General features: G+C 34.7%; 1 protein-coding gene across 2 annotated transcripts in view; it reads left to right on the top strand.

Moving 5' to 3' along the window:
* Positions 1 to 13,491, top strand: part of tnnt2b (troponin T type 2b (cardiac)) — a 14,941-nt gene continuing 1,450 nt past the window's right edge. Inside the window, exons 1-13 of one of the 2 annotated variants that reach the window (XM_065279503.2) lie at positions 1 to 87; positions 279 to 318; positions 487 to 528; positions 3,588 to 3,635; positions 4,031 to 4,057; positions 4,418 to 4,436; positions 4,521 to 4,581; positions 4,967 to 5,083; positions 5,169 to 5,246; positions 5,328 to 5,435; positions 7,842 to 7,954; positions 8,113 to 8,203; positions 8,451 to 8,491. In XM_065279503.2, coding sequence (XP_065135575.2) covers positions 513 to 528; positions 3,588 to 3,635; positions 4,031 to 4,057; positions 4,418 to 4,436; positions 4,521 to 4,581; positions 4,967 to 5,083; positions 5,169 to 5,246; positions 5,328 to 5,435; positions 7,842 to 7,954; positions 8,113 to 8,203; positions 8,451 to 8,491 — 719 coding nt within the window. In that variant the 5' untranslated portion in view covers positions 1 to 87; positions 279 to 318; positions 487 to 512. Of the gene's footprint in view, positions 88 to 278; positions 319 to 486; positions 529 to 3,587; positions 3,636 to 4,030; positions 4,058 to 4,414; positions 4,437 to 4,520; positions 4,582 to 4,966; positions 5,084 to 5,168; positions 5,247 to 5,327; positions 5,436 to 7,841; positions 7,955 to 8,112; positions 8,204 to 8,450; positions 8,492 to 13,491 lie in introns of both variants that reach the window. The other variant, XM_065279501.2, reaches the window with a different exon arrangement.

Here is a 13,491-nt window from a genome sequence, read left to right on the forward strand (position 1 = left end):
TTATATATCGTTGGGTCTCAGATTTAAGGGCACACAGTTGTTGGCTACAAACTTTTAAGGAAACCTCAGTTTCGTGCCTGCAGCCAGGTAAGAGAAATATCAGCACTTATATTGCAGGCTTGGTTATTGGGTCATGAACTGAATTTTTATGCAATAACAAACATATATTTGTAGTCAAGTCTTTGAGGTTGTAAATGCATATACAAAAGTACACTGTTAGAAAATAAAGGTACATTTTCTGTCACTGAGGTGGAACCCTAAAGTCAGTTTTGTTACAGGTATACAAAAACATTAAGCATCTATTGTGTACCTTTAAAGGTAGGTATACATGTTTTGTATGTTTGCACCTTTATGTCTGACAGTGTACATATGTATGAAAATATTTATATTTTATTATGTAATAAATTGGCTAAATATTTTAAATTTTACATTTTGTCAGACAAGTTTGATTTCTGCAAACTAATATCTGATCTTTATGTATAACAGGGCTTAAATAAACATGTCAGAGAGAGATGAAGTTGAGTATGAGTAAGTACTTGAGATTATACCGTTGATTGTCAAAAGATTGAATTTCATATAAATCTACATATAAAGTAAACCCTGGTTACTATAGTTAAACCATGGTTACCACAAAATAATCATTGTTTTACTGCATAAATAAATCATGGTTACTGTAGGAAAACCAATATGGCAACCAAAATGCCAAAATAAACATGGTTGATTCATCAAGAAAGAACAAACTTATTTACCTCAAGAACATTGAATACGTTTGTGATTGAATTTCAAACTCGTTTTTGTTTTTCAGGGAGCAGGATGGTAAGTTTGCTCTGTTATTCTGACTATATTGCTGATGAAAGCACATTTCTACATTGAACAACACCCCATGTAAAATACAGTTATCCACACCCATACAGCACAAAATATATTTTCAAATAGAATTTTAAATATATTTCAAAATATACACAAAATGTGAAATATATTTTGAAAATTGCATGTTACAAACCTTTAAACATAGCAGGTTTGAAAAGGGTAAAATTAAATGTATTTTCAACTGCAAAAATGTACTTATAGCTTTATATTTTAAAAATACATATACATTAATACTTTATATATTTTATACAAACTTTTATATTTTGGCCAGGAAAAATATAAATTATAAAATGCATTTATTGCCTTTAAAATAAACATAAAAAATATGCTATATATGAAGGTTAAAACTATAAAAAATATATATTTAAGCTTTACTTTCTACAAAATGTATTTAGCATATATTTTAAAAATATTTTGGGCAAGAGAATTTTTTTTTTTTTTGCCGTTTAGGCATGATATTGTCCTGTAAATGTACAATGATGGTTGAGAACTAAAACTGCACTATTGTGAAACGAATGCATGGAGATGAGATTACAATTAATAATGGGTTATTAAATTCATACTGTCATTACGTGACCCAGTGCAAATAAGAAGGGATATAAAAGAGATTATTCAGTGATACTGACACCCACAAAATTGCTTAGTTTGTATTACTCACAATGATGCAAAGCAGTCACCAAATATCTATGAAAAAGTCTTTGCAATTACTCAAAAAATGTACATTTGTTACCTTTAAAGAGCTATTTTTAACTGAACTGACCCTTTAAATATTGGTTTAACTTATGTTTTAATATGTTTTTCTTTGTTGTTACTGCATACATTCTTAAAAAAAATGCAGAAGCAGACAAACCCAACCCTTTATTTTCGACCCATTGTTGGGTCAAATTTAAAAAAAAAAATTGGGTTAATTTTACCCAACAGCTGGGTTTGTTTCCTTTCCCTCTAATGTTGTGATAAAAATAATGTTTTTATGTACACCTGACAAAACATTTTCAAGTGATAATGTAAAAGTTAAGCTTAAATTTACAGCATCCGATTAGTCTCAAACTCTCATTTCTCTCATGAAGTAAGTACGGATCAGGTATTCAGAACAAGCAGTGTAGTGTTTGAGAAGTGAATTGGATCGGTTTCAGACTGTTGTATAGCACAAAGGAGTCTCATTCTTTCCCTGTCTTGGCTTGACCTCAAAAAGACTCAGGTTTCCTCCCTCCAGTAGATCCGGTTTATACATCAGCTCTTGGCTTTTACCTTGATACAGAGAGAAATGTCACATTCGCCTTTACTGACCGAGACTAGTAAAGTGCATGTGCTTTATTCAAACTTTCATCCGAACACAATCTGATAAATATACATTTAGCTCACCGAACGAAGACATGTCTATCGAAATAAGTATTAAAGAGACAGAAATGTTTTGTTTTTGTCACAGGGCATTTGACCGTTTCTTAATGTCTGAACCTGCCCTTCATCTGCTGAAGAATGAGATTTAGGGAGGTGTGTAAAGTCATATTGTGTTCTTTGGCAGCAGATGTTGATATTAAACTACCGGGTGTGTTGATGTTTAGCTGAATGAGATCGAGGGTGGAGAATCTTGATTTCTAACAGTTATCCCAAACTTTACTGATTATGTAACACCTTCAGGCGACATAATCCACAACTATGTCAGTGAATGGAGCTTGGTTCTCTAGTGAACCATGAAATTGGTAAAACTAAACAGTTGGTTTATGGATGTGTTTAAACAGCTATGTTTGGAGTTTAATAAAATCCATTGAGGATATCCTCATCTAGATAAATAATAACAGTTTAGAAACTTTGTTCCAATGGGTTTCTTATTGGGTAGTCATTTGATTAAAATCATACAGACCCCCCTCATCCAGAGAACTTATGTGGGAGGATGAGGAGGAGAAGAAAATGGATGAAGGTTGCATTGCTTTTGCTATGGCACATCTAATGATATCTGAGGTTTCCATGCAGTTTAATTTAAAAAAATTGAGAAACTCACAAAGTCCATTAAAAACATGCCTGGCTTATATTTCATCCCATAAGAAATAAAATCACTTTGAAGCATGTTTGAAGAACATTTTTTCTATTCAATTTGTTCTTTCATTATTTTCCTTTGATGATTCTCATATTCAAAGATGAATTAAAACAGTAATAAAAACCATCATGTCTGGACAAAGACATTTGTTTTATTTAGATCAACATAGATTAAAGGCAGCACAAGAAACACTATTATGATATAAATACTTAAAATGCATTTTGCATAAAAAAGTCCTTTTAAATAATGTATAATTATTAAATCATTATGTATCATTTTCATTGGGCTTTTAATACACCATACGGCAATTATATATTAGTCAAATAGCATTTAAGAATTGACACACCATAGTAGTATTTGTTATATATGTGTCATTGCAGATTTTAATTAACATAAATCATGTTATTTAGATTTTACTCATTTATTTTAATCTGAAGAGAATCACCATTAAAAATCATTGCAATTATACAGAAACAAAAAAAAAACTGAAACGTCATTAAAGTTTTTAAATACGCTTCTAAATGTGAAATATTTCATTTTTGTAAGATTAATCAGAGATTGTACAAAACAAATATTAATAAAATGAAAGAGGAATACACAGATGCACAGGATACTTAATTAAATAAATGTGTTTCTGGATAAATATCTCTTTTAAAACAAATCTGTTTTGCTCTTGTTTCAGGGCTTGTAAAGTCTGGTCAGGATCAAACATCTGTTCGACAGCAAGCAGGTGTAAAAGCAAGTTTAACATTATTCAATAGTACGCCTAATATAATATTTATATTTCATTATATGAGCACAATCGTTGATTTAATAAAAAAATCATTCACATATTTATACAAACTTTTAGCATTAATTACTGTATTGATCACTATTGATATATGTCTCTACGTCTGCAGAAATCAACATTTTAAACATAAAATACATACTGACTGAGCAAAAACCTGAGCGACCGGTACTGCAAGAAGAGAAAGTTTAGACAAAAAACTTTTTTGTTTAGATTTAAGTCTCTGATGAGATCTTTAAAGCATGCAGGGCTTTTGTTGACTGTTTTAGGGCTTTCGTATGTAAAAGCACATTTTTAAAGCACTTTGTCAATGTTGACATCAATGCTTTCACTTGTAGATGCTGTGGAGGAACCTGGAGACGAAGGTAAATGTGATACCATCAGATCATTTAAAAACTGGTTTTACTTGAATGACACATCCTAAAAAACAAACTTAATCTAAATCATTAGCTCTACTTATATATTGTAGTGTTAACACTATAAAGTTTCTTGTATACATTAGTTAGTTAAACTAACAATGAACAATTAATGTTATTTTCAACATTAATACATTAATTTAAAAAAATTCAGTGAACACACAATCAATAAAAATTTTAAAATCCATTTTGAAATCTATTCCTCATATATATGTTGGTGTATGCATTAACTACTGTTAATAAAGGAGACCTTATTCTTTAAATATATTTTAAAACCTTTTCTTTCTCATTGTCTTGGTGGTCCAGAAGGATCGAAACCAAAGCAGAAGTGAGTTAAATTTTAACCAAATCCAAATATTCCAGACCCCATGTATAACAAAACCATCATGTTGTCTTGCTGTATTTTTATAAGATCATTTGTACCAGCGTTGGTTCCTCCCAAAATTCCTGATGGAGAGAAAGTTGATTTTGACGTGAGTACTTTTACTTTTCACTCAACACCATTTATCTTTCACATCTAAGCTGCAAATGCTTGTTGAATGAATCTCAGACCATTAGGTTCAAGTTGATTCTATTTCTAAGAGGAGGAGGAGGCCAAAGTGCTTTACAATATCAATTTTAAGTACACAAGAAATAAAACTATTAAGTATTAAAAAGAAACAACATGTCTAAGACAAAGCTAAATACCAAAAAGCCAAGGAAAAGAGACGGGATTTAAACTCAGATAAAGAGGAAGCCATTTTAAAGAGTTTCGACATAAATCACACAGAACAATGTTATGCCTATTTTACTACCCTGTACTGCAATAAACTGTGTAATGAGTTATTTTACCTCATAACTTCAAAACCATATCCTCAGGACATTCATCGCAAACGCATGGAGAAAGACCTAACAGAGCTGCAGACGCTTATCGATGCTCACTTTGAGAAAAGAAAGAAGGACGAAGAGGAACTCATCGTCCTCACTCAGAGAATCGTAAGACTTTAGATTCCCGTAAAAAGGTTTAAAAAAATCTTATGTGCTTTAAGCTGGGTAAACTGATTTGTTTCATAAACCTCAGGAGAACCGGAGGTCAGAACGGGCCGAACAGCAGAGGATTCATGCAGAACGAGAGAAAGAACGTCAAAACAAACTCGCCGTGAGTCTCTGGAGAGGACAAAGTGTAGTGCATGGTTGTAGTTCACTTAAGTTTTAAACAATTTCTTTGCTTATTTGTTAGGAGGAAAAGGCACGAAAAGAGGAAGAAGAGGCAAAGAGGAAGGCTGATGATGATGCAAAGAAGAAGAAAGCTTTTGCAAGCTTTCAGTATACAGGATACATGCAGAGGGTAACGCTTGACCTGTGTTTAAAACTAGTTTACTAGCATACTACTAACTAAACAATGCACAACATGAGCTGTATACCATTTTCTATACTAAATATATATGAAGGATTATTACACAATAATAATTGCATGGAAAATTCAAACCATTGTCACATGACCTGCAGGTTGCATGCTTAGTTTAGTGAGCTAAATCTGTAACGTAGAACTAATTTCTTGAACATTTAAATGTGTCAACACTGAATGACAGTATAAATAAAATAAAGGAAGAGAATAAAGAAAATAAAACTGATATGATACAATAAAACAACAAACAAAGAACAAAGGTAGTAAATCAGTTTACATAACATTCAACAGATCAATATACAGTTTCGTAATTGTTGACACTTTTTGTGTGTGGTTTGAGTGTCATAATTAAGTAGTTAAAGTTGCCATAAAACAGAAGTAGTGATTGTCTTGTTTTCCCCATCATAACGTATATCTGAGTGAAATGGCTTCTGAAATGAAAAAAGGTAGGACTGGACTTGAGAATTGATTGGATTGTTTGAAGTTGGGTCATGTTGCTAATTGCTAATCGCTGCAATCTTTTCTCAAACTCCGCCCACCTGCCATAACGTTTCAAGGAGGGGAGGTGATTTGCGTTTTTTGATTATAGATTATAAGGGCACATGAACCAAAATAATAATAATAATAATAATGAAGCTCATAGATAAGTAATAAAAAAAATCTTAAAATTCTTAAAGTGACACTTTGTAGTTTTTCAACCTTCGTAATATATTCTCAAGACCCTTGTGATGGTACATTGACTTAAAATAGGTTGAATGACATGTCTACCATAGCCTGACGGGGTCTGTATCGCTTATAATTGTACTTTTAAACTTGGGGTTTCGGGTAGTAACCAGAGCCCAAAAAGAACTACAAAAATCTGCTTTACGGCATACGTCACTTCCTCCACTTCCTCAAATTCGGACGTGAGAGCGCAAATATTTATTTTCCGGATGTTTTGTCATGGCCGAAGCAGCAACTAAGAAAAAAAACCCAAGGTTTTGTCGGAGAAGACCAGTAAGAGAAAACGGAATAGTGACGGAATAGTAAAATTTGGGGTTTGATTCCCCTTTAAGGCAATATTTTTTTATATAAACTTTAACCAAGCGACCACCGTAAAAACTGGCTTGTATGCGTGAGCTACGCAATCTTTTGGCGTTTGGAAAAAAATAAAACCCATGAAATTATATTCATATGACATGAACTAGACATGAAAAATACATGTCTAGCACCCCCTAGTGGCCAAAAAGTTCCTCGGTGTGCCTTTAAAATAAACATTTATTAACAAAATATTTTGCAAAAAAAATAAATACAATGTTTTGACTAATGTAAAAAGTTAAAAAGACTTAATAAAGACGCAAAAAAGACATGAAACTTTCCTAAAAAAATCTGACCCAATTATTACAAACTTACCATTGTATAGATCTTTTCATTAGACACACGTGTTGTCGCAGTTAAGCATCTGGACAGAACTTAATGTCCAGTCTCTGATTGTTTAATGGTCTGGCTAGTGGCTAAACTGAACTCTGGAACAAATAACTTATTGTTTCTTTAGGGAAGACGGCGATCATGGATCACAGCTATGTGAAGGGAGGTTTGGCAGCCGATTTGTAGTTAACATTGTATACATTAATTTTACACATTAAGGGGCCGTTCGTACGTTGCGCGTAAAACGCGTGGAAAATGCGTAGGTTCTTGTCACATGACCTGCGGTGCGCTTGCGGTATTCTGAAAAGTGGTGCGCATGCACAAAAAAAACAAACTGGCGTGTCGTGAACATCGTAACCGCGTCACTTTCATTATGAGTTCGCATACCGCGCGCCTACATTTAAAATAACGAACTTGAGCGTGCAAAAGATTTGATAAGTGAACGCCCTCTAACTCAGTGTAGGTTTTGTAACGCTTTAGCTATTATTTAAACTAAGTTAATCTACTTGTTATTTATTTTGCTTGTTATCAGAAATAAATTATTCTAACAGAATTCTTTATGTATGTTTCCCGGAACTAAAGTTTGTTCCACAAAAGCTATTTGTTTATGTTGTTACTGGTACATAACCCAGCTATCAAAGGTAAGGAGATGAGATTTTTATGGACTTGCTCAATGACTAATTTTTGTTGTTTTTTAATATTGGCAAAATCAATGGATCAACATCTGTTGTTAAACATTTTTTATTTATAAAAAACCGTAAACACAACTTGCAAGTTTATAAATACAAACGACACATTGCATTGTGGGATGTGTTACGTAGTAGTGTTTGTGCAAAACAGAAAATTGACATAATTTGCGTAGTACACATGGTAGTGCAGAAATAAAAGTGGTATTAGTAAAATGTAATTAAAAACACAACTGCTTCATATTTTTTTCAGACAGACAAAAAGGGCGGACCGAAGAAACAAACCGAGAGAGAGAAGAAAAAAACGATTCTCAATGAGCGACGTAAAGATTTGAACGTGGACAACCTCAGTGAGGATAAGCTAAGGTGAAAGAGTTAATACAATACAATCACACTATATACATGACAAACCACACAAAGTCAAAGATATGCAGTAAAATAGCTACACTATACAACGTATATAAGCTACAGGCATTCGGAGACCGGTTATTCACGTTTCACAAGCACGTTTTTTTATTATGCAGAGAGAAAGCAAACGAACTCTGGAAGTGGATGCGGCAACTGGAAGGGGAGAAATTCGACCTGCAATACAAACATATGTGCCAGAAATATGAGGTAATGTTTTGTTTAAAAAATAATATGAAATCCTGTGACCTGAACAGGACGTTACAGGAGAAAGTCATAGCATAAAGAGACGATTTTAACAAGCAGTCACACCCATCCTAGACTTGGCAGTAGAGTCTTCTTGTGATCTCTTTGGGCCGGTTCCCAGAAATGTTTTTGATTGACATGAGAAGGAAACCAAATTGTGCCTCGTGAATCACTGCCACACTGATTCATTCTTCTGATTTCTTCTTTATAGATCACTGTGCTTAGAAATCGAGTCAGCGAACATCAAAAGATGTGAGTAATTTTATCTGTTGATTTCTAGATCAGACAACATGACCACCATTTCCCGCTCAGGTCTGATTTAGATGTGATGATGTTCGTATGACTGTTTAACGGTGACCCAGATCAGACGATGAGTTAAAGTGATTCTTCACACTTCATCATATCATATTGTTTTATTTTTTCAGTGTGACAAACAAACTAGCTGTTTATACTTCATATATAAGGGCAGAAAAAATGGTACAAAAACAATTTAGGTACAGATATACACTTCATAAAAGGGTACCGGCTGAATGCTAACTTTTATTCATTTTTTGTGAGAGTGTGATGTCACAGACGAAGCATTTTTGGCTGATTGGTTCCATAATAAACTTTTGACATCTTGGAAACCTTCCTGTTTCCAAAAAGTGATAAAAAATTATTCAAATGTAAGAAGGAAATGTTTTTTAAAGGTGCCGTAAAATGTAAAACTGTATAGGCATAGATGAATAATACGAGCTCTGTACAAGGTAATGACATATATCGTTTCCTCCTTCAAACTTGTGCATGCAAAAGACTGCTGGAAAACAGACCAATCTCAACATAACACCAACTGTAACGTCACAGTCGAGGTGTGCGCCCCAACATTAAATTAAGTACAATGTTGTTACAATGCTAAAAACAGTTGTGACTGCTGAGTTAGCGCTATATGCTAGTTAATGCTATATGCTGGCGTTTAGTTCTACTATTGATGTTACAGCTACATTTTGCAGGCCCATACTGAAAATAACACCACTCCGAAACATCCATTAACAATCTCCAAACAATTGATTATTCCTCAAAATCTTTACGTTTACACATACCCAGTCTCATGAAATTACGTACCTATATTATTATAATTTTTCGTGATACTGTTATGAATTTCCAAGTTTTTTTCGTGATCGTATCACAAATTTCTGTTTACGTGTCATTATCACGTATTGGTTACTTAATTGCTTTTTCCTATTTTCAAACAATTGTCGCTTCGGTTTAGGGTTTGGTTTTAGCATTAGGATTTCACTCTAAAGGGATAGTTCGGCGAAAAATTATATTAAACCCATGATTTACTCTCCCCGAAGCCGTCTGAGATGCATATGTCCATCATTTTTCACACAAACACATGCTAAACACGTCCACGTCCTTCAAGTCCAAAAAATGTGTATATATCCTTCCCCAGAGAAATCCAAACGGCTCCAGGATGATAAACAAAGGTCTTCTGAGGGTAATCTGCGCGTTGTTGTTGTAGAAATATCCATATTTAAAGTTTTCTAAACAAAAATCACTACCTTCCGGTAGCGCCGCCATGTAAGACTCCTCTGTATTCAGGCGAGAGTTTTAGTGTAGTGTACGCACTTTTCTAAGTGACGTTTGACAAATTTGGAGGGCGGGGGCACAGAGCAGCAGCAGAGTAGCCTCCTGCATACGCTCTCATCTTGAATGGCGGCATTACTGGAAGGTAGTTATTTTCATTTATCAAGTTATAAATGTGGATATTTCTACAACAAAACGGCACAGATTATCCTCAGAAGACCTTTGTTTATCATTGTGGAGCCGTTTGGATTTATTTTGTGAAGGATAGATGCAGATTTTTTGGACTTGAAGGACGTGGACCCCATAACTTCACATTTGATTAACTTAAAGATCTAAAACATTTTCTAAAATAACTGAAAATGTGTTCGTCTGAAAAATGATGGACATATGAATCTCGTATGGCTTCGGGGTGAGTAAATCATGGGTTTAATATCATTTTTGGCCGAACTATCCCTTTAATTATTGGTTTATACTATTTATTTTTTTCTGATTTATTTTTTTATATTTGGCGTTAGGGTTAGAGTTGGGTTTGTGTAAGGATGTCATTTTATGTAAATCTAAGCCTAAACTGAAGCGAAAATGGTAAGATAATAGGACAAAACAGTTGAGCAACCAATACATGACAATGATACGTAAACAGAAATTCATGATACGATCACAAAAAAATACAGAAATTCGTGACAGTATCACGAAAAAGAATAAAAAATTTACATGACATAGGTACGTAATTTCGTGAGACTGGGCTGATTTACACACACACAGAGAGCTACTGAAGGAGCTGCTCAAAGAAACAGCCAATCAGAGCAGAGCTCCTCATTATTATTCATGACCCTTTCATATAAGATAATAATAGACCATTTCATTCTAAAGGCAAATACGCGGGTTGTAAATGGACATGTAACACCATCTCTGGATAAGTTTTGCACTTAATAAAGCCACATGCCTTCTATATCAGAAAAAGATGTAACACACATCAATGCATTCTTTGGCACCTTTAAAGACGAGAATGGTTCTTTAGGGAACCAAAAATAGTTCCTCTATGGCATCGCTTAGAATAACCTTTTGTGGCACATTTGTTTTTAAGAGTGTAAAGGCTAGTAGTGGATATGGGAAAGTGAATCAAGCTACCTTAGTATATCAGATGCTATCAATAAACACATGATAGGCGTGTGATGTAGCTCAGCTCATCGGTAGCGTAGTCTCATGTTTCCAGCACTTTTGCAACAACTGGCCCGTTTTTCTGGCACGAACATCGACTTTTAGAGACACTGCTAGTAAACCTTTTGGAAAAAAATGTATAACTGTAAAACTGCAATGGTACACCATTGGATTAAGCAGCCAGCCAGTGTCCATGGTATTAGACGGGATTTACCACGGTATATCCGGTACTTTCTAAAGGGATGACAGCATGCGGACAGCTGCGGTAAGCCATGTGAATTCAGGGGCTTTGAATCGTAAACTACAAAGACAAACAACAAAGCTTTTATTTTGAACATCTCGCATCCATTCCCCATTAAAATCCAATGCATTCATTTAGAGCAGGTCATACTTTCTCCCAGCTTGACTGACTCACGGCCGACCTGCACTGACTTGCGTATTTGTTTCTGGTAATCCAGCTATAGTACTGAAGCGCATTAGGGAACATGTTGCTCCATTGTGAAGTTAAAGCAGGACTTACAACGTGTCTAAGAAAGGATTTTGCACATTTGACCTCGCACTGACTCTACAGGCTTTCATGAGGGCTCTCAAGGCCAACGTAAGCCCTTCAGGAGCCGCATTCAAACACTAATGTGAGTCACGTAGGTGGATGTGATGCTCTGTTTGTGCCTGGCACATAGGGAGTGGCATGAGACTGGAGAAAGTCCCAGCAGCTGTTACAGGGTCATAACACAGTGAATGTGAAGTCAGGCCCGAGGCTCCTGTTTAAAACACTAGAAGAATAGAAAGGGGTTTAGGTGAGCGATGAGTGGATTATGAGAGATTAACTGCACAGTAGCAAGATGACAGTGGAAAGACACACACAACACAAACAAATCGGTTACGGTGCGTGATGTTTGCCATCTTGCTCTTAAAATAAAGTTAGATTTAAAACAGAACCAAAGGGGTTCAGGATGAGGACTACTGAAGAACTAGTTGCGTTTTTTTTTTATTATTCAGACTTTCAGTTGAAGTTTCTTAAGAGAACCATTTCTTATTTAACCTTTTCAAACTTTATCACCCTTGGGTTTAAATGATAAAGCATTATTTAATGTAATGTTGAAACGTGCCTTTTATATCTGAGTGGATGATATTGAAACTATGTTAAGACGTGAATTGTCAGAGATTGTAAATTTGCAAACTTGATAACCTTTGGGTATAAACGATGAAGCATTATTATGTTAGTTTGGTCATTATTAAAGCTTTTAAACATATTCTTATTTTTCTTCTTACTGAAACTACCTTACCAAAATCAACCATGGTTTTATTGTGGTAAAAGTGTAGTGACCTTTTTTTTTTTTTTGGTTACTATCAGCAACTAACCATGGTTTAACTATGGTTTTTAAAAACCATGTTTGTCAAAACCATGGTTATTGTTTGTTTACCATGTACAGTAAGCATGTTTTTTTTTTGTTTTAACTGTAGTAAACCCATGGTTAATTTTCATAAGGGAGGTTGACTGAAACTCTTAGAGCTTTCAAGCTAAATCCACCAAACTTTCCACAAGTCTTCAGACTGATCTGAGTTTGGTCGCTATATCTTTTCTAAGGGATCGGACTTGCCAAAATTCCCACGGCTGGGTCTGAGGATTTCATAGAAACATGTGGGTTACCATATTTGAAGAGGTTGGACAGCATTTGATATGTAAGAACATATCTCGAAATAAGTTGTAGCCTGTACACCGGGGTAGCAAATGCTGTCCCCATATCGCCCCATAGAGATGGTGAAGGGAATGCCCATGAAACAATGTGTTTATCCTACTGTGATAAATTGTATATAATTATATGATTCATACTGGCAAGCGGCCTATGGAGTATTATTGGCAAAGGATCGGACTTACGGGATTCGTAAAAAGGATGACCAAACTGTCAAAATTCCCACAGACTTTGCCAGGTCTGATGAGAGAGAGCAACAATGATGAGTCAGATAAGCAGTCTGGCAGATGCGCGTGCACATTTAGCTTTTGTCAATTCAACACCAAAGTTTGTTCACAAATTTTAACCTCTAGTTTAATGAGCAAATTTCATGAAAATCTAACTTTTTTCAGGTTTAAGTGCTATAATTGGTTCCCCAGTCCTTCCATCAACCTATGTGACAAAGATCAACCCAATAACTTAGTTTTGGTAAACCATTCTCTGCAACCATGTGCAAAAATAGGTAATTGGTATTTGGCTCCCCTTGTGATGTCAGCAGGGGATAATACCCCCCCCATTAATCTGCACTATCCAACCACGGCAATGCCATTTAGTGCAGAGATCAGGACACACCCAAAAACGGCACATTTTTGTTCACACCTACAAAGTGTCAATTTTAACATGTTATAATATATTAGCTATTTGGTATTTAGTGCTAGAACTTCACATATGTACTCTGGATTTATTTGACATCTTAAAAAAGTCTTGTGAAATGTCCGCTTTAATGTATAATGTTGTAGTGTCTCTTATTGTATATTTGAGTTCTTGCATTTTATGACGTATAAGTATGTGATT

The sequence above is a fragment of the Paramisgurnus dabryanus genome, chromosome 7 (genome assembly GCF_030506205.2).
Source record: "Paramisgurnus dabryanus chromosome 7, PD_genome_1.1, whole genome shotgun sequence".
NCBI lineage: Eukaryota > Metazoa > Chordata > Actinopteri > Cypriniformes > Cobitidae > Paramisgurnus > Paramisgurnus dabryanus.